Raw genomic sequence first — 20,653 nt, 5'->3', positions numbered from 1 at the left:
GGGGCAACCCCGCCGTGCCTGCGGCTCCGCCCTGCCGCCCCCCCCCCCGCCTGTCCCCTCAACATCACCAAGTGGCTCCTCACCCCAAAGGTCCACTGCTGCGACCCTCCGGACCCGTGGCACTTCATCAGTCGTGGTGGGTCTGAGGAGCGAGTTTCCGACATGTCCAGACACAGGAGGTTATTTAGGACCAGTTCGTGCTCCTCGTTATAAACCCAGACCTACGGAAGGAAGGAACAGCCAGAGGCCAGCTGTGCAGAGCTTACACCAAGTGGCTCCTCACCCCAAAGGTCCACTGCTGCGACCCTCCGGACCCGTGGCACTTCATCAGTCGTGGTGGGTCTGAGGAGCGAGTTTCCGACATGTCCAGACACAGGAGGTTATTTAGGACCAGTTCGTGCTCCTCGTTATAAACCCAGACCTACGGAAGGAAGGAACAGCCAGAGGCCAGCTGTGCAGAGCTTAGCAAGGACAAAACGCTCCCTGTGTCGGTGGAAGGAAAACGGGCTTGCTCCATACAGACTGGGACAGACAGACCAGGCAGTGCGCGAGCGGGCAGCGGGTCTCACCCCCAACCTGGGGACAGCGAGGGGCTGTGCTGCGGCCAAATTCTGCTCATCGCTGGAGCTAACAGAACAAGTAACAGTAAGTCCTTTCCAGCTCGGCGTCTCAACTAGACAGTTCTCTGGCTCCCAGATGTGTCAGAACTGGGCTGCTGGCTTGCCTTCTGTAGACAGAAAATGGCAAGACTCCTATTTTCATACAAGGATTATTCAAAAAACTTTGTGGAAAATAAATATTATGAAAAACTTATGCTTGAATTTCAAGCTGTTTTTAATACCAAAATGAACATGTACTTTACCACCACTTGTAAATGCTTTCGAGTCACCTCATATGCGCCTCATCCGCTGGCCAGATGTGCACAAGCCCTCACAGCCCCAGGGAGCTGAACTCACTCCAGACCAGGGCACGCCTGGGATGAGAGCGACGACATAATCTCCCCTGGAAGCAAATCTGCCTTCCGAGTCTCCACAGTCCCTCACCGTTTTCAGGGGCACAGGCCTGAACCTGGTGGGAATGGCGAGCGCGAGCAGTCCGTAACCCCAGCACGCACGGCCGCGAAGCTCAGGAGAGGCACAGGCTCCATCCTCCTGTCACACACTGCGGCCTCTCCTGGAGACCCCCGGGACGACTGTGGTCTCCGTGAATACCCCGGCCCGGGTAACGGAAAGCAAGGGCGTGTGGCCGTTCCTACGCCCTGCCCAGCAGGGAGCCACATGCGGCTCCGAGGCACGTGGAACGTGACAGCAGGGCTGGAGGGGCGGGACTGTCACACATGAGCACGCATCTGTGTGACCCAAACGAGTACATGAGGGTAATAAATCTCCATCGCTCCAAACTGCTCACATTTTATGACACAAATTTTGATTATCTTTTGCCACTGTGACTTACAGCACTGAAATGCCACCACAGTTCTAGTACTTCAGGGTCTACAACATGCCATGTCTAAGGAACAGCTCCAAAGCAGCTGCAACCACACCTTCCAGAACATGCAGCACCAGGGCCCGTGTGTGAAATGTCAGGTCCGCTCTATTTACCCAGCAGCCCAAGTGCTCGTCCTCATTCCAGAGTGACACAGGAGTGTCCTGATCACCAGCTATGGACTGCCATTAGGTTACACTGTTTTATCAGATATGAGTCCGTCTGAAATGACAGTGCCAATTTGAAACACGCCGTTTAGACACCCATAAGCTGACAATAAGTTATGTGAATGAAATGAACTGAAACTCATACGGTTTTCTCTGAGGAACCACTGGAAAACCAGGGACTCTGACTCGAGAGACGTCTCCACGAAGGACGACTTGCGTCACCTACTACAGATGTAAGGTCTTGTCAGGAAGAAGGAGCCCTTCCTCTGCCATTCCTTTTGGAGAGGTTCTTGCTACAGGGCATGTACGCCCGCCAGAAAGACAGAGAGAGAGAAAGAGAGAAATCACCCCCCAGGGGAGATGGTCACGCCGCAATCCCTTCTCCATTCTCCTCTCGGGATCTTGGGCATGCACGCACACGCGCCTGGCGTGAGTTTAAGCCACCGGGTCCAGGACTTGAACCGTGGTCGACTACATGGGAGTCCAGCGACATGGCCATTACGCCATCTGCTCACCCCTCCTCTGCCATTTCTAACAAACTTCCAGAACTGGAGGCCACAGTTCATTTCACACAGCACCGGCAAGGACAAACAGCGCTGTAAATAACTGAAATGCGACCTTAACCACGAGCGAGGAGAGACAGGTGAGAAAGCAGCGCCTGCGGTGATCCCTGAGGCCATTCTCACTTAAAGCGCACAGGTAAAGCCACGTCAGGTCACCACACGTTTCCGTGTCCTGAGGCATGACTTCCGGCAGCCTTCCTTTGTAGGGTCCCACCTTGCCCACCTTCTAAGGCCTGGCCGTGAGCCCCAAGGCGTCACTCACCTGATTCGGGTCACCGTAGTCACAGGCCTTCAGCACTACCAGGCCCCCCTTCTGACTGGGGCGTCCCTGGGCCACCAGACATCGGCTGGTCTGCAGGTGATAAAGCTGCAAAGGAGAGCGTGACAATCGGCATGAGAGCAGGTCTCTGGGCACACGTGAGAACATCATCCCAGAGCTGACACCAAGCGTCATAAAAAGGTCAGGACCGCCTGCTTCTGAGTTCTGGCCTCAGAACAACACGGAGGCGGACGGCGTGGTTAGCAGTCTGAACACACGCAGGCAGGGCCAGAGACCCCAGCTGTACGTGCAAGTGCACACACCTGCCGCAGGGGACGAAGGAGGCGAAGGGGATTACCGCCCCAAACCTTACAGCAAGCTCGAGGACTGAGAGCAGAAGTGTAGGGGCCAGCAGACGGCCTAATGGTTATGCTGCTGGCCTCCCACGTAGTCAACCACAGTTCAAGTCCTAGACCTTGCCGTGTAGAGGAAGTTCCCGTAGAGACTAGAATGGAAGGCAAGCTAACGTCTACCATTAAATCCAGACTGAGGCTACAGCTTACGGGCACCTCATGGTGAACCTACACCCACCTCCATGTGGACAGAACACGGACGCACTGCGCTCTCACCCGTCCGCGCAGCAGGACTCGGGGGCGTTTGGGCCCTCGATGGACGAAGACGGGCTGCTGGGGCCTGGCGTTGGGCCCGGGTATCTGCATCTCCGGGTACACATTGTCCAGGTACCATTTAAATGATTTGCAGCCCAGCCTCTTCCTCAACTCAACACGCTCGCTGATGTTGCCATAGCTTCTGGTCTTCAGATCGGGCCTTAAGGAGAAGTACTGCTCCTGAATTGGAAAAAGGAGAAGAGGGACATGGAAATTTTCTGGTCAAAAATGAGTATCACGCGGTTATATTTCAAGTTTAGAAAACGGAAACAGATCATGAAAAGTCTTTTTCAAGTTACTGTTTCCTTGAGGTTGCCAGCAACAATGAAGCTTTTCGTTTTTAGGTTCTCACCACAGGTGTTGTTGGAGACACAGAGAGGTAGTAGAGGGAAGTGAGAGACCAGCCCCGGGTGCGATCCCTCCTCCACTCTCCTCCAGGGTCCAGCATGACTTTCAAGTCACTAGGTCTGAGGCTCAAACTGCGGTAGGCCATGTGTGAATCAGAGCCTTAACCATCATGCCACCTGCTAGCCCCAATGTCAATAGAAATTTTTCATACAATTAAGCCTATCACTGACAATGAGAGGAAAATGTATCTTAAATTGTAAGACACTGTAATACTAACGGAAACCGTCAACCTAACCAGAAAACTAACCCTAAACCTCACCCCTAACCTTTGCACTGACCCTAAATCTAACCATAACTCACCCTACTGTAACCCTAACCCTAGCCCCTAATCCTCAACCTCAAACTCTGACCCTGAACCCGAGCCTAACCAAAACCTTATCCCAAACCCCAACCCTGACCCTAACACTCACCCCTAACCCTCGATCTAACCCTACCCCTAACCCTCACCCTTATCCTGACCATATCGCCCAACCTCTCAAAAAAAAAAAAAAAAAAAAAAATGACCTCACAACCATTTGCAGTTGAGAGTGGGGAAAATGCCTTACTAGCTGTTACAGGAAATTACAGGTTTTTGTTGCTACTACACCAAACCTCACGGATGACATGGTACACACAGCGGCCTCGCTGGGATTCCACACTGCCCCACTAAAACCTGCTGGTTTTTCTTGCTCTTTGAGTGGATCTTTTACCCACGCGAGATTTTGGGGGACCTTATGCATTACTCATTCCACTAGGTTGTGCAATTCTACCAAACTAAACAATTTCACCACATAGTATCAAAAGATTACATCCACAAATACCGCGGCTGCCTCCACCAGGGAAGCCGTGCGTCCTGGGCAGCTGTCAGGCTCGCAGTGGTAGAAGCGGGTTTTAAACTCGAGAGCTTGAACTGTTAACACATGCCACAAATACGATCCGCTGTTTTCATTTTCACCATCTGGTTCTCTGTGGAGGTGTTTGCCAAACACCCAAACATGACCAAAGGTTCGGGAGTCACTCCCTTACACAGTGTCTCCCTCAGCTCGCAACTCCGAGCATGCACACGTGCTCTCTCCAGCCCGCGCGGTGCTGTGGGCGGCCGCCAGGTGCTGGGAGGGGCCCCGCGGCCAGCGTTCTGAGAGTTAATACAACCCATTCTTAGGGCCTCGCCCATCACATTCTAAACCGAAACTGGATTTTTGTTTTAACCTCTGAGTGGCAGCGGCGGGGGAGAATGCAGTGATGCCAGCCCCCACCCCACTGCTCGGGCACCATTGCATGGTGAGGGGGGCGGGCCCTGTATCAGCCTGCAAGGACACCTGTCACCTGGGGGACCTCTGTGGGTCTGCGGACCGTGCTCTGAGAGCACTGGCAGAGGGCGATAATGAGGACGAATGTGGAGGTGGAGCTCAAGGAGCCCTGCCTGGCAGAGGGGAGGTAACGCCCGGGAGGGGCACTGCCCGCCCTCTGCATGCTGGGAACCACCGTGCACTCCTCTACTCACCTGCGGTCCCTAACAGCTACTGAACACAAATATTCAAAGCAGCATTTTTTTTTTTACCATAGTTAAAAAGCGGAAACCACCCAAATGCCCTGTGGCTGCGATGGAGGAGAGGTGGTGTATTCACACGGCAGTGAGAAGGAATGGCGTGCCGATGCATGGCCCCCACGGCTGGAAGCCTAAACATCGCGCCCAGTGAGAAGCCAGAGGAGAGACCACAGTCACGCGACTCCACTTGTGCAGACGTCCAGGCCTGGGGGGGGATGGGGAGGCGAGTTGAAGGCCACGGAACTTCTTTCTGGGGATTTAATGTTCCAGAACCGGCCTACAGAGAACACCTCGACAGAACCACCACAAAGAAAGTGAGAGCGAAGAGAAAGCGGCAGGACGTGAGGGGTGCAGGTGCTGGACTGCGGAGGGTGGAGGGAGCGGCAGGGCTGGGTTACAGAGGGCTCTGCGGGCACGGACAGACAGATGGCGCTCAAGTGAAGGTCGAGCCGACGGACACCAGAGCGAGATGCAACCAGAGTCAAGCCGAAGGGAGTGACCCGCCTGTCCGTGCTTCGGACCCCGAGCTCCGTCTCACCTTGTACTCATCCAGCCAGACGTGTGCCAGTCTCAGAGAGTTGTGTGTCATGGTGTCCTGGCCTTCAGGAGATCCGTACGGTCGCCTTTTCCGGAAAATGTGTCCTACTCTAGAGCAAGGGATGATGAAGAGCTGACCTCCACACATCCAGATCTGGCCAGGAGCAAAGTACGGTTAATAGCCGCCTCTCACCGAGGGGTGCATCAGTAAGTGTCAACTTTAAGACGCTTTACGTTAGATACAAATGTTCCAAGAGAACGAGTCAGGGGGTACATTTAGTCTCCTGACTTCAGACTGAAAACGAGCTAACCCCTGAAGCCAGACGGCCTGACCACTCCACTCATTTAACAGTTCAAGGGCTGTGGGGTAAGGAATGCTTATTAATTGGTCCTCCAATTTCACTTTTAGAGGTACTTTATTTTTATTTATTTTTTTTTTGGAGAGGTTTTTGCTATAGGGTGCGTGTGCTCGCCAGACAGACAGAGACAGAAAGCGAGAAATCACCTCTAGGGGTCTTGGGCACACACGCACACGCGCCCGGCGTGAGTTAAAGCCACCGGGTCCAGGACTCGAACCATAGTTGACTACATGGGAGTCCAGCAACATAGCCATTATGCTAACTGCTGGTCCCAGTACTTTCTTTGTTTAAAAATGTATTTTTTAAAGGAAACACACAGAACCTCTGGTCGATTAAAATTCAAAAGACTTCAGTTCTCATCTCAATTTTGTTCTGGGCTGAGTTACTCTACGGTTACATTAATTTTTGTAAGACTTGGTTATTTGATCTAAAAAAAAGAATGACATCATGCTTTTCAACATTAAAATTCTTTAAACATTTTTGTTTTTGCTAGAGGACAAGTGCACTTACCAGAGATGGGGGAGCACCCCCACAGGGCGGTCATGCTATCATCCCTTCTCATCCACTTCTCCCTCCCTCCCTTCAGGACTGTGGGCACCCACGCACATGCACTGGGCATGTTTCTCAAGCCCTAGGGTCCAGGACTCGAACTGTGTGGTCGACCATGTGGCATCCAGCTCACTTCCTTAAGATTTTTTGCTATAGGGCACGTGTATTCACCAAAGAGACAGAGACAGAAAGTGAGAAATCACTCCCTGGGGGGATGGCCATGCTGCTGCAATCCTTTCTCCTCCATTCACCTCTCAGGATTTTTTTTTGGAGAGGTTTTCTGCTATAGGGTGCATGCGCTCGCCAGACAGAAAGAGACAGACAGAAAGCGAGAAATCATCCCCCGGGGGGATGGCCACGCCGCAGTCCCTTCTCCTCCATTCTCCTCTCGGCATCTTGGGCACGCACGCACACGCAGCTGGCGTGACTTTAAGCCACTGGGTCCAAGACTTGAACCGCAGTCGGCTACATGAGAGTTCAGCGACATAGCCATTACACTAACTGCTGGTCCCCACCTCTCTGGATTTTGGGCACACATGCACACGTGCCCGGCATGAGTTTTTTAAACCACTGGGTCCAGGATTCAAACTGCGATAGACTACGTGGGAGTCCAGTGACATAACCATTAGGCCATCTGCTGATCCCCCATCCGGCTCTGACTTCAGTTCTCATCTCAATTTTGTTCTGGGCTGAGTTACTCTACGGTTACATTAATTTTTGTAAGACTTGGTTATTTGATCTAAAAAAAAGAATGACATCATGCTTTTCAACATTAAAATTCTTTAAACATTTTTGTTTTTGCTAGAGGACAAGTGCACTTACCAGAGATGGGGGAGCACCCCCACAGGGCGGTCATGCTATCATCCCTTCTCATCCACTTCTCCCTCCCTCCCTTCAGGACTGTGGGCACCCACGCACATGCACTGGGCATGTTTCTCAAGCCCTAGGGTCCAGGACTCGAACTGTGTGGTCGACCATGTGGCATCCAGCTCACTTCCTTAAGATTTTTTGCTATAGGGCACGTGTATTCACCAAAGAGACAGAGACAGAAAGTGAGAAATCACTCCCTGGGGGGATGGCCATGCTGCTGCAATCCTTTCTCCTCCATTCACCTCTCAGGATTTTTTTTTTGGAGAGGTTTCTGCTATAGGGTGCATGCGCTCGCCAGACAGAAAGAGACAGACAGAAAGCGAGAAATCATCCCCCGGGGGGATGGCCACGCCGCAGTCCCTTCTCCTCCATTCTCCTCTCGGCATCTTGGGCACGCACGCACACGCAGCTGGCGTGACTTTAAGCCACTGGGTCCAAGACTTGAACCGCAGTCGGCTACATGAGAGTTCAGCGACATAGCCATTACGCTAACTGCTGGTCCCCACCTCTCTGGATTTTGGGCACACATGCACACGTGCCCGGCATGAGTTTTTTAAACCACTGGGTCCAGGATTCAAACTGCGATAGACTACGTGGGAGTCCAGTGACATAACCATTAGGCCATCTGCTGATCCCCCATCCGGCTCTGTAACCAGCAAGCCACAGGCTGGCCTTCAGCTGTAAGGTCACAGAACACCGCCTTGTAGTCATCCTGGGCCAGTACACCTGCAAAGACCCGACCTGACATACGGCCTCTCACGTGCTTGGACATTCTGAATGGGTACTTCCCGTATCAGACTGTGGCGAGGCGGCGTCCATCACGGGGATTCTCTCAGTGCCGGTAACTGAGCTCACAGAAACCCGAGACCGTGCATGGAAAGCATATTCAACTACACACAGTCAGAAACTGAACAAGCAAAACAAAAAGCAGAGATATTACCCGAAATGATATTTCCAGATTTTCTCCTCCCCAGATATCCATGCCACTGTCATACTGGCCAAGTTCACTGAAATACTGTCTGTTCATGGCAAACAGACCTCCAGCCATTGTGGGTGACCTAGAAAATGAAAGTAATTACACCTAATTCAACACAGTTATCTTGCCTAATTCAACATGGTTATCTTACCTATAATTTCTGTTTGAGAGAATTCGGCACAGCGTTAGAAAGTAACAAGATCACTCATCCGTTCTACAGAGCGTACCTTAGCGTCAGGGACGAGCAGGCTGCCGACATGACTAATTCCCTAAGCTGCTAAGGACATGCCGGGCGTCCAGCACATGGAGGTTACTTTCTGGGCATCACAAGAACTTTACTTCTTATAACCATTTTGAGAGACTCTAGCTGACCCGAATTATGTCCACTCCTTCTGACAACCTCGCAGAGCGCTGGGGTGAACGTGGGCCAAGGCCCATCAAGGAGAGCCCTGACACGCCTCCTACGGTTCGATTTGGCCGGTTGTGTTAGGCCAGTTGGAAATCCAGCACTTCAGCCATCATGCCACCTGCTGGCCCAGAAAGGAGTATTTCCAGCTTGTCACATACAATGTCGGGTACTGAGCAAAAATAAGCAAGCAAGCAAGCAAACCGTTAAGACAATCAGGAAGATAAAAATCACATGAAAGAAAAGAAACACCCACTACAGAAACCAATGTGCAGTGACTTCAAATACAAAGTGACAGAGCAGAGACTAAGCTGCAGGGTACTCAGGATAAGACAAGGCTGAGAATTGGGTGAAGAATGAGACACCATCACAAGAGGTCCCAGGGCTGCCCTGCAGGTTAAGGGAGCCAGATGCTGCACTGCCAACCACAGTCTGAACCATGGACTACAGAGCAGGAGAGCAGAGTGACAGGAGAAAGGTGGTGAAGCCGCATCAACGGCGGTTACAAAGCGGTCTAGGATGGTTTAAAACAGGTCCATCAACCAGAGGACAGAGATGGGGTGCCGGAGTATGAACACCCTGGGATCTTGCACTGTCTGGGGGAAAGTGTCAGTCTATACTCCACTTTGGTATGTGGGGGGACCAGCAGATGGCATTACCAGTTACGTTGTTGGATGCACAGTCGACCACAGTCCGAGTCCCACATCCGGCAGCTTCAACTCACGTCTAGTGTGCGTGTGCATGCCCAAGATCCTGAGAGGAGCATGGAGAAGGGATTGTGGCTGAGGGAGTATGGTTGTTCCCCTTGGGGGATGATTTTTTGCTTTCTGTCTCTCTGTTTTCCTGGCAAGTATACACACCCTTATAGCAAAAATAAAAAAAATAAAAAAATAAAAAAAAAAAGAAGAAGAAAAAAGAAAGTATCCTGGGGACCAGCAAATGGTGTAATGGTTACATCATTAGACTCCCACGTAGTTGACTATGGTTCAAGTCCTGGACCTGGTGGCTTGAAATTCACACCGGGCACATGTGTGTGCATGCCCAAAACCTCAAGAGGAGAATGGAGGAGAAGGGACTGCAGCGTGGCCATCTCCCCAGGGGGTGATTTCTTGCCTTCTGTCTTTCTCTGTCTCTGTCTTTCCAGCGAACACGCACACCCTGTAACAAAAATCCCTCTCAAAAAAACAAAAACAAAAACATATGTTATATTCTCTAAGACAAACCCTAAAAGCACAGTATCTAAGAATATATCACTTTTAATAATGTGATGGCATCTGGGAACAGAGTAAGAAAATATCTGGACTCAGTCCAAAAGAAGGCAAGCAGGGGAAGAGCACAGGACAGGATGAAACAGGAAACGGAAGCACTGCTCCTACAATCTTAAAAGACACTATCTTCCACACTGGTATAAAATCAAATATAAATGAAAGCTGCCTGCAAGGCACACATGCACAAATGTAAGACCACAGAAAGTCTGACGGTAGGAGGAGGAACGTGACCGATACGGCACACAGAAAATGACCACACGCCAGCCCGGGAGACAGAGCACGAGGAGGTGAAGGACGGCGGGCACGGCCTGAAGCTGGCTGACGCCGGGAAGACAATTAGCAAGAACTCAGGAAGACACAGGCCCAAAACACAAGAGAGAATAGGGAGGAAAGAGATGGGAGGTGGTTCCATCCTAAGTTGATCTGTTACTGAATATATCTTTCTGATTAAAATACTAAAACTTAAGCAACGAAATATAAATATCCATGAAAATGATGAAACGAGCAAAACCTGGCAACTAAAAACTAAGAACGACAACACAAAATCTGGGATACTTTCTTCTTGGAATGAAAAAAGTTTCAAAATACTTTTTTGAACTACACACACTTCACCTTCAGGGGAAGGGGAGGAACATGACAGGCCAGAAAGAAATAGGGGAAAACTGAGACAGCACTGTCTGCTCCAGCATAGGCCCTGAGGTCACTGGGACCAGGAGCCAGGTGACTGGTCCCAGATGGGGCAGGCCCTTTGAGAGAGGGCCTGCTCCGGTGTGCAGAGCGGCAGACTGGCCCACACCCTAGGAGGCATGAGGGGAGGAGGTGCCAGCAGCAGAGAGGTGGGTGAGCTCTTACCCGGACCTCAGTCCTCTGAACAACTGCAAGAGATTCCACACAGAAGCTCGACAGCAGAAGAGGACCCTGCTCTGCCTGCAGGCCACATCAGGACCCTGGAACACGCCAAAGACCATCAACGTCCCCTCCAGTCTGGGTTGGATGAAAGGAAGAGAACAAGAACCAAGAGGCCACCTGATCTGTGGGAAAATCATTACCTACTGAAGTAGCAGAAAGGGAAACTTATGATCCAACCTCTCACTTCTAAGCTAGAAGTCACAAACAAGGATGTTAACAGCACTGTTTATAACATTTAAGAGAAAAAAGCGAAGGAAACAACCCATCTGCCCCGCCCGCACACAGGAAGCTGGGTGATGAACTGGGTATATTCGAACAGGGTGCTACTCAGCAGTGACACACCAACTGCAGCTACGGACTGCAGCAGGGAAGAACGTTCAACCCACTGAGTGGGCCAGCAGGTGGTATGGAGGTTCAGGGGCTCAACTCCCACATGGCTGACCACGGTTTGAGTCCCAGACCTGGCAGCTTCCTATCTCTCTCTGTCTCTGACTCTCTCTGGTCAAACTTAGTAATAATAATAAATATAATTAAATGAAAAATTCTTTAAAAAAAATAAATCAATGATGGGCAAAAGAAGCAAGACAAGACCATGGGTCACGGCTTTACTTACATAATGCAAACAGCAGGTAAAACCAACCACTGCTCAGAGGAACAGAGCAGCCGCCTGGTGGGTGCTGCGAGGGGAGAGCGTCCTGCAGCCTCAGGCCCTGAACCCAGCCGGGATGTGCGGGAGGCCTTTGGGGGTTGCTGCTTGGCCCTGGGGTAGCTATGCTGGTGCTCAGAGTATAACCCTTTAGTCAACTGCATGCGTGTATATGTGTAGTGTAAGCTTTACATATGCATACACGTACACACCTTTTACATGTACTTCTTGCATATGTTACTTGTCACAAAAAAGATGTTTAAAAGGAAGAGCAGGTCCAAAAATGTTAACAAGTTAAAGATAAAAAAATACAGAAATTTCAAAAAGAACAAAAATAGAAAAGGGGAGAGAACACAAGACACATGTGAAACATGAGACCGTGTGAAACATGGATGGGACTGAGAGAAAGTCTGGCCTACGGCTGAGGGGCTGTACTAGGAGGACTACCCTGAGAGCCCCAACTCTAGAAAAGGCTTCCCATGGAGTAAGTGTTCTGTGTACCAGTGCTCACCCTAATGAAGAACCGACGACAAGCCAGGGGCACTGTCCGACATAAGCAAGGCCCTGGGGACTCCCAGAGCACCCCACGTGGCAAGATCCCAGGATGCCGCTGGGTTGACCTGTCTGTCTTCCTCCAAAAGCTACACATCCTTCAGGTCACAATTCCTCAGCTATAAATCTCTCCTTAGGAGTCAGAAGAGCTAAAATTCAGTACGCACTCAAGACTTCTGCATGGACAAATTAAGGCAACACTATTGCTCCTTACAAAGAAGAATTTGGGACCAGCAGATGGCATAATGGCTATGTTGCTGGATTCCTACATGGTCGACTGTGGTTCGAGTCCCAGACCTGGTGGCTTAAACTCACGACAGGAGCGTGTCCAAGATCCTGAGAGAATGGAGAAGGGATTGTGGTGTGACCACCCCCGGGGGGTGACTTCTCGCTTTCTGTCTCTGTCTTCTGGAGAGCACACATGCCCTATAGCAAAAAACTCTCAAAAAACAAACAAACAAAACAAAACAAACAAAACAAAACAAAACAAAAGCAAAGAAGAGCTGACGGTGTTTCCAAACACGGAGTCTTACTTTATTGGTGCGGTGGCTCCCCCTGCTCCCGCCAGCTCGGAAAGGGGCACGAGGTCCCACTTGAAGTGCAGGCCCCAGTTGAACCCGCCCCGCACGGCAGGCGACGAGCTGTAGGCGAGCGTGTCAGCACTGATGATGTCGATCACCGGGCACACCACGGTGCGCCGGTCCTCGCGGATGGCAGCCAGCAGGGGCTGCAGCCACAGCACGTTCACCTCGCAGTGGCTATCCAGGAACACGAGCACTTCTCCTGGGGAGGCAACGCAGAGGCTCAGGAGTGCGCTGACTCTCCCTGTGGTGTGGCCTAATGGTGTGGTACTCCCGAGGCACGGAAGACCACACCACCCTGCAGCCCAGCAAGAAGCCGCCACGTCACTGTCTGCCATACACAAGGGAAGTCCTTTTCGTTTTTCTTTTTTTTTTTTGGAGAGGTTTTTCGCTATAGGGCGCGTGCGCTCACCAGACAGAGAGAGACAGAGAGACAGAAAGCGAGAAATCACCCCCCAAGGGGGATGGCCACACCGCAATCCCTTCTCCATTCTCCTCTCGGGATCTTGGGCACGCACGCACACACACACACGCCCGGTGTGAGTTTTAAGCCACTGGATCCGGGACGCGAACCACGGTCGACTACGTGGGAGTCCAGCGACATAGCCATTACACTAACTGCTGGTCCCATGTCCTTTTCTTAAGAGAGGTTTTTGCTACAGGGCGAGGGCAGTCACCAGAGAGACAGAGGGACAGAGAGACAGAAAGCGAGACTCACCACCGGAGGGATGGCCACGCCTCAATCCCTTCTCCCCCATTCTCTTCTTGGATTTTGGACACACATGCACACACACCCAGCCTGAGTTTTATGCTCCCAGGTCTGGGACTCAAACTGCAGTTGACCAGGTGGGAATCCAATGCCATAACCATGGCCATCTGCTGGTCCCAACAAGGGAAGTCCCTCTGCCAAGAACCCTGCTCTAACCCAGGAACATGTGCAAGGGTGCACACGGTGGTCGCAAAAATCCAGGCCACTCAGATTCTCTCCAGTGAAATGGTTCAAAGCCTCACGGCAATGAACTCCTCAGATGGCCAGCCACTGAGAGACTCATGACCTTTCGGTTCACGACAGCGGTCAGCTGGGCACAAATGTTTGTATTTTAATTATCTTAACCAGCAGGTAGGGCCTGTAGCACAGGGATTAAGGGACCTGGTTCCCACATGACTGACTGCCTTTCAAATCCTGGCCCCAGCAACGTGAAAAACACAAAGAGCACATGTGCCCCAAATCCCGAGAGAAAAATGGAGGGAAAGGGATCATGGCACCACCACACCCACGGGGTACCTCCTGGCTAATGCACGCACCCTCTGGCTGGCACCACCACACCCCACGGGGTACCTCCTGGCTAATGCACGCACCCTCTGGCCAGCACTGTGCTCCTTCCTTTTGCTTGCACTTCCCACCTTTCCTAATTCTCCCCTCTTGGCTTTCAGGGTCTCACGGCCAGTGGGGCACACACCATTGTTTGTTAGCAAAACAGAAATCATAACAATTTTATCTTGTGTTTTTAACTTTTCTTGAAAATGTGAGCAGGGATTTTTTTTTTTTTTCAATTCAAATTTCTTTATTGCCTTCAGGGCTACTGAGCCGTATCTGTAAATGATCGTGGTGATGCCCTCAGGGCCACTGAGCCGTATCTGTAAATGATCGTGGTGAGAGTGTGGTGGCACCCAGCCCTCCAGTGGGCACTTACTGCAGGGTCCACACGGATGCGGTTTAGCATCCGTGTGATCAATCTGACCAGCTTCTTTCAAGGAAAAACACATGCAGAGTTGCCTTTTTTTTTTTTTTTATTCTAAAAGTTGCTTTTCCAATTAATGCCAATTTAACAATTTAACTGAAAGGAATGAGATTGCACTTGCTCATACTGAGCCTCAACAGTGACTTTCCCAAGCTGTTGTAGTACGGTGGAAAGGTACTCAACGATACATCCTCCCTGTGGGTTCAGAGTCAGGGAGAGTTTTGAAGACCATGCCTTTCATGGTTACGAGTCGACCTGCTGCCCACTCGTGACTGCAGTCCCGAGGCATACTGCCAGAGCCTGCACTCCATCCACACCCAGGGGGAGGGGTACAGCTCCAACAGCTGGGCGGCATGCAGCTAAGGTTCTGCACTCACACACTTAAACACAGGCAGGTACACTCTGTTTGCACATTTCTGCTTATAGAAACAAAGTAAGATACAAAACCCAGCAGAGGGGCGGTAACCAGAAAGGGCTCCTCTCTCTTTGGGGCAGTGGGCTCAGAATTATGAAAAGGCCTTTCCTAAATGGAAAATGCCTCGTGTCTCCTGCAGGCAACGACGCTGAGATCTCTGCAGAATCAGCAAAGGCTCCAGGACCAGGGCCTATGCCCCAGAGGAAAGCCAACAGGAAGGCACACCTGTAGCGTGGGCTGCTCCGATCATCCTTCCTCTAATCAACCCCTCGCGCTTCTTATTTCTTATTACTTTAATTTTCCCAGGAAGGTATTTTTGGACGTATTCATCTAGTTCTCCTTTCAAATCATCTGAAAGCAGAGAATTCCACAATTATTCAAACCCTGTAAGACAGGCATGAAGACATTTTATAGCTCCTCGAAAGTTGCATCTGGTACGTGTTAAATCTACGACAAATGATCAAGCAGAATCTATTTTATTTAAAGAGAATACTGCAGCTTATCTGTAGGAAGAGAGGGAAGAAGCAAAGGTTAAAAGCTGGAGCAGTCCCCTCCCTGCTTTGCACACAGCTGTGCAGCGAGCCTCGTGAGCGCAGGGCAGCCAGCTCCCGGCACGCACCTGACACAGGAGGGTGACACCATGCCCTTGTTTCAAAGTAATCCAGGAAGGCCTGCTCCATCTCAGAGTAGTTAAGAACCCACTTCTATTCACTCCGACAAGGACATGAGCAGCAGCTGTGAGTATGTACTGTTATTAACTTAACACCTTACTTCCCATGGCACTAATTTTTAGAATAAATTCTAGGTCAATTCAAATTTGAATTTTGTAATAACCTCAAAGGTCGTGTTGGACAACAAGCAGCAATACTTCCCATAGCATACAAACCACTGGTGTAACTTATCATGGCTTCTTCCTTTCAAATAAAATAGCACGAAGTGAAAAACAAAATACACGTGATTAAAAGACAAAACTCCACCGTAAGTTCTGGCATTTATCCAATCCTGTACTTAGTCTGACTCAGGTGTACTTGTTTGATTTTAATCACTCATTTTTGAGAGGGTAACTTTTGTTTTCTGTTATTCCTAAATCCTTTCCTGTGAAGTTTTAGTATCTGCCACGATGCTTGGGAACTGTGCCCCCGTCGGCTCAGCGTGCACCTCCTCACTCTGCACATTCCCGTAGACGGGTAAGCCAACTCTGCTGCGCATGCCTGAGGTGCCCGAGTGTGCCAAAACCTCACGGCACACGCCTCGGGACTGCATTTCTGCAGCTGCTGCAACAAGGAGTAGAAGGCCCAGAGCCATGTGAACCAGGTGTCTAATTTCAACTCCAACTCTTAACAGCGAGGGGATCATGAACAAGTTACATGACTCCTTCCTCTGGAAAATGAACTTTGAGCCTTTCCTACAAGGTCGCTGAGAGCTGAGTGAATAGTGTAAATAAAAAGTCTTTTGTCCTGTTGGTGTACAAAAAGGCACTCTTTTATTAAAAAAAAAAAAATGGTTCTTTTATTTATTATTATTACTTCCAAATTTGACCAGAGAGAGAAAGGGAAAGTGAGAAAGCACAGCATGCCACCTGCCAGCCCCTGAGAAGGCACTATTAATAAGAATCTATGCTGAATCAAAGAAGAGCATATACGATATGTAGGGAATCAAAAGTAGAAACATTTGGGGCTGGTAGGTGGCGTGGTGGTTAGGATGCTGGACTTTCATGTAGCCGACCACAGTTTGAGTCCCAGGTCAGGTGGCTTTTTTTCTTTCTCTCTCTCTGGTGAACACATGTGCTCTATAGCAAATTTAAAAACTAAATAGGGACCAGCAGATGACATAAAAGTTATGTTGCTGGACTCCCATGTAGTCAACCATGGTTCAAATCCCGGACCTGGTGGCTTAAAAAATCACATGGGGCACGTGTGCGTGCGTGCCCAAGTTCCTGAGAGGAAAATGGAGGAGAAGGGATTGCAGCGGGGTCATCCCCTCTGAGGGGAGGGTGATTTCTCACATTCTGTGTCTCTGTCTCTCTGGTACCCTATAGCAAAAATTTCTCTCTAGTAAATGAAAGAATGAATAAAAATGTAAAAATTATTCTATTAAAAAATTAGCATTCAGAGATCTAAGAGCTATCAGAATACAATTCACTTTATCTGTGGACAATGAGTATAGCAGGCTTAGTAGATAAATTAAATGTAAGCCAAGACATTAAGCCAAGTAAAAAAAAAAAATCATAGAACATCACTTACTGCATGATTCCATTTACATAATACTCTTGACATGACAAAATGGGAGATGAAAACAAAATCATAGACTAGCAGTTGCCAGGGGTGAGGGAGGTAGGGAGACAGAGGGTGTATGAATATGTAAGGGGGGTGGGAGAGCGATCTCCGGGGGCGATGGAGAGCCTGGAGGTGGACTGCAGAAATAAAATGACAAAGGACTATACACACACGTGCCCGGGTAGAAGGCCTGGTTCTGATACACCCTTATAATTATGTCCGTGACCAACGGGGAAACTGGGGAAACAGTACCGACGCTACTTTGTGTCAATCCAGCTATTTCAAAAGAAAAAGATTTCTGAGCAAAGTGAGCCAAGGGAAAAACAAGGGCCACACGTGGGAGCACTGCCTGCGGACCACACAAAGCACCTCTTCGGCATTACCCTGCCTCTACCTGTCGAGTCCACTCAGCTCCCGTTACACCACGCGGGCCCGTCTGCGACCTGGGGCGCCACTGTGAACAGCACTCACAGCACTGCTTACCGAAGTCACTGTCGTCATCTACCAGGATGACCTCGTGGAGAAGGCGCGCGGGCGTGCGGTCTATGACACTGTGCACTGTCCGAAGCAAGGCAGAAAAGGCTTCATTGTAGAAACAGATAACAACGCTGGCAACGGGCAGGTCGGCTGGATAAGACTTTCCTTTACACCTAGACAGAGACGAGAAGATTCTGGTGGCTTACAAAGCCAAAGTGTCTTTAGGTTATTATTTGCTGTACAATTACCACCTTTTGTTCAGCTTGTCTTAGGAAATAGTTTCTTTAAAAACAATCAGGAAAATAATATTCTTTCTCAAGAGTTTTACATTTTAATTTCTCTCTCCTATACCTGCTACCTTGCTTATTTTTAGGTTAACATTTTTAAAACTTTATTTCCCCTTTTTTGGTAGAGCGGGGACGTAAGAACATGCACTGCATCTGCATTTGCTGAAGTCGCACGCCGGAGGCGGCACCAGGATCTGCCCTCCTCACTGTCCCCTCAATGAGGTTTCCTGAGGAACAGAACCGCAGCCGTGCGCCACTTCGTGGTGGGGGTTCGTTCTAAGAAGTGGCTGCAGTGGGGACATCACAGAGGGTACTCACAAACCTGGTTAGGTGTGTGAGTACAGACTGTCACACTGCTGGGGGCCGCTGGGCTACCGGCCCAGACGGGGGCACGATGGGACCGACATCCTGCACGCGCCCGCGGCTGGCTAAGAGGTGGTCAGGTGGCGGATGGCTGTGTGGTACTCTATCTGAAACTTTGATTTGTTGCCGGATAACAGAAAAAGATTTGAGTAAACTAGCATGTATCAAGCTAACCGAGGTGCTGCCACATAAGCACTTATGTGATAAAAAGGGTTAGCTACGTGGCTTTAAGTGACAACAAAAAAACTACTACCTTGAAGAATAAATCAGAATTCGAAATTCTAGGGCACGCCATAGAAACCCTCCAGTGTCTGGACACCGCCCACCTCCAGCCCCCCACTACTGGGGCCAAAGTGAACCAGCGCAGGCGCCCTGGCCCACCTGCCTCCCGCTCCAGTGGTCTCCCGAGCTGTCCCAGCACAGGGGGAGCCTCGCGGCATCACCGCAGCGCCTCCACAAAGCTCCCCTGGCTGCAGGTCCCAGGTCACCAAGTCCTAGCGTAGCCCTTGGGTGTGAGCTGCCACCATGACTGCTTATCTTTCCTCCCACCCCCACTGGCAGCTGAGCCCTACCAATCCAGGGACTGTCTTACTCGACTGTTACTTCCAGGCCCTAGTACAGGGTGCGGCAAATAGAACGTGCTCAGCGGCGGTCTGTTTGTGGAATGACTGCCTGGCCACATGAATGACAGGCCTTTGGAGAAGCAAAAATAATGAAACACACACGAGGACTTAGAGTAAAATTCTTCACTGACTTTAATTTCCTTTGCCATGAATCCAATAAACACTTAAACACACTCAGGTTACTTAATCATTACCCCCTCCTCTTTCCCACTGGACTTGAACTTTCAAAGGAGGCACAGCAGGTTCTAGAACCTAGTCTCCCTCAGATCGTGTGGCTTCGAGAGCACCAGCACACACGTGGGCCGGCTCTAGGGTGCAGCCATAATGCCGCTTTGGGAAACTGAGTTCCACATGGAGGCCACAGTATGAATGCCCAGCCTGGCCAGCCTGAAACACACTGGGTGGACATGCAAGTGCCCAGGATCACAGGCTGGAGGCTGGAGGAGGGGAGCACAGGGACCACACGCTGGGAAGGGTAGTCTATCTTTCACGCTCACGTGCATGCATTCTATCATGAATACAGAAAATAATCTTGTTATTTATTTATTTATTTTTGAGAGGTTTTTGCTATAGGGCACGTGCACTTGCCAGAAAGACAGAGAGAGACAGAGAGACAGAAAGTGAGAAATCACCCCCCAGAGGGGATGGCCGCCACAATCCCTTCTCCTCCATTCTCCTCTCCGGATCTTGGGCACGCACGCACATGTGCCCGGCGTGAGTTTAAGCAACCAAGCCCAGGACTCAAACCGCGGTCAACTACGTGGGAGTCCAGCAACATAGCCATTACGCTAACTGCTAGTCCCCAGAAAATAATCTTAAAAATAAGTGTAACACAAGTAAAACTCTAAACTGGCTAATGTGCAGAATAAGGACGTCTGACCGCAAAGCATGGTGCCGCCTTCGGGACCCCTTCACGGGCACGGAGAGGCTGTGCTACAGCCCCGGCAGTAAGCAGGAAGGCACATACGCTGCGCTCCTCGTATCTGGCACGTCTCTGTGGTAGCCCAGGCGGTTACTGATAAGCACATTAAAGGCATGTTTCTGATAGCCCAAGTCTCTCAGCTCCTGGTCGCGTTCACTGAAAATCATACCTGCGGGAGAGCAAAGTCACAGTCAGTGCGCTGCACCTGGGAGCGCCACCACGGTTCCCGGCATGACACCGGCATCTTAGTGGACTGTGTCCCATAAACACACCACCACGGTTCCCGGCATGACACCGGCATCTTAGCGGACTGTGTCCCATAAACACACCACCACGGTTCCCGGCATGACACCGGCATCTTAGCGGACTGTGTTCCATATACACACCACCATGCTTATCAGATCCTGACTGCTTCCCGTTTCAAAAAAGGAAACAGAGGTTAAAAGAAAAGTTTATCTACACAACCCCAATGGGTCTTGACAAGCCCAGGTATAGGAAAGCTTTGTTACGAACCTCTACCCTAAAAAGGCTATTGATAAACCTTTAAAATGCACTTCCATGGAGGCCAGCAGATGGCATAGCGGTTACATCACTGGACTTCCACGTGGCAGCCTGCCGTTCAAGTCCCAGACCCAGTGGCTTAAAACTCAGACCAATGGGTTGGGAACCAGCAGTTAGCATAATGACTATGTCGCTGGACTCCCACATAGTCGACCGCGGTTCACGTCCCGGACCCGGTGGCTTAAAACTCACGCTGGGCGCGTGTGCGTGTGTGCCCAAGATCCCAAGAGGAGAATGGAGGAGAAGGGATTGCAGCGTG

The 20,653-nt window shown here is 50.4% G+C and overlaps 1 protein-coding gene across 5 annotated transcripts in view; it reads right to left on the bottom strand.

Moving 5' to 3' along the window:
• GALNT11 (polypeptide N-acetylgalactosaminyltransferase 11) overlaps positions 1-20,653 on the bottom strand; it is a 43,384-nt gene that overhangs the window by 1,110 nt on the left and 21,621 nt on the right. For 3 of the 5 annotated variants that reach the window (XM_006150240.3, XM_006150239.3, XM_006150238.3), the window contains exons 3-11: positions 19,879-20,002; positions 17,645-17,811; positions 15,111-15,236; positions 12,681-12,930; positions 8,331-8,448; positions 5,614-5,766; positions 3,101-3,319; positions 2,475-2,579; positions 284-421 (exon numbers count right to left, since the gene is read on the bottom strand). In XM_006150240.3, the coding sequence (XP_006150302.1) occupies positions 284-421; positions 2,475-2,579; positions 3,101-3,319; positions 5,614-5,766; positions 8,331-8,448; positions 12,681-12,930; positions 15,111-15,236; positions 17,645-17,811; positions 19,879-20,002 (1,400 nt within the window). Of the gene's footprint in view, positions 1-283; positions 422-2,474; positions 2,580-3,100; positions 3,320-4,254; positions 5,281-5,613; positions 5,767-8,330; positions 8,449-12,680; positions 12,931-15,110; positions 15,237-17,644; positions 17,812-19,878; positions 20,003-20,346; positions 20,428-20,653 lie in introns of those variants that run through there. The other 2 variants (XM_006150241.3, XM_014588497.2) reach the window with 2 other exon arrangements.

Source organism: Tupaia chinensis, unplaced genomic scaffold, assembly GCF_000334495.1.
Source record: "Tupaia chinensis unplaced genomic scaffold, TupChi_1.0 Scaffold000280_1, whole genome shotgun sequence".
Classification (NCBI taxonomy): Eukaryota; Metazoa; Chordata; class Mammalia; order Scandentia; family Tupaiidae; genus Tupaia; species Tupaia belangeri.
Note: the sequence above shows the minus strand (reverse complement) of the source record. Positions and strands in the feature narration are given on the sequence as shown.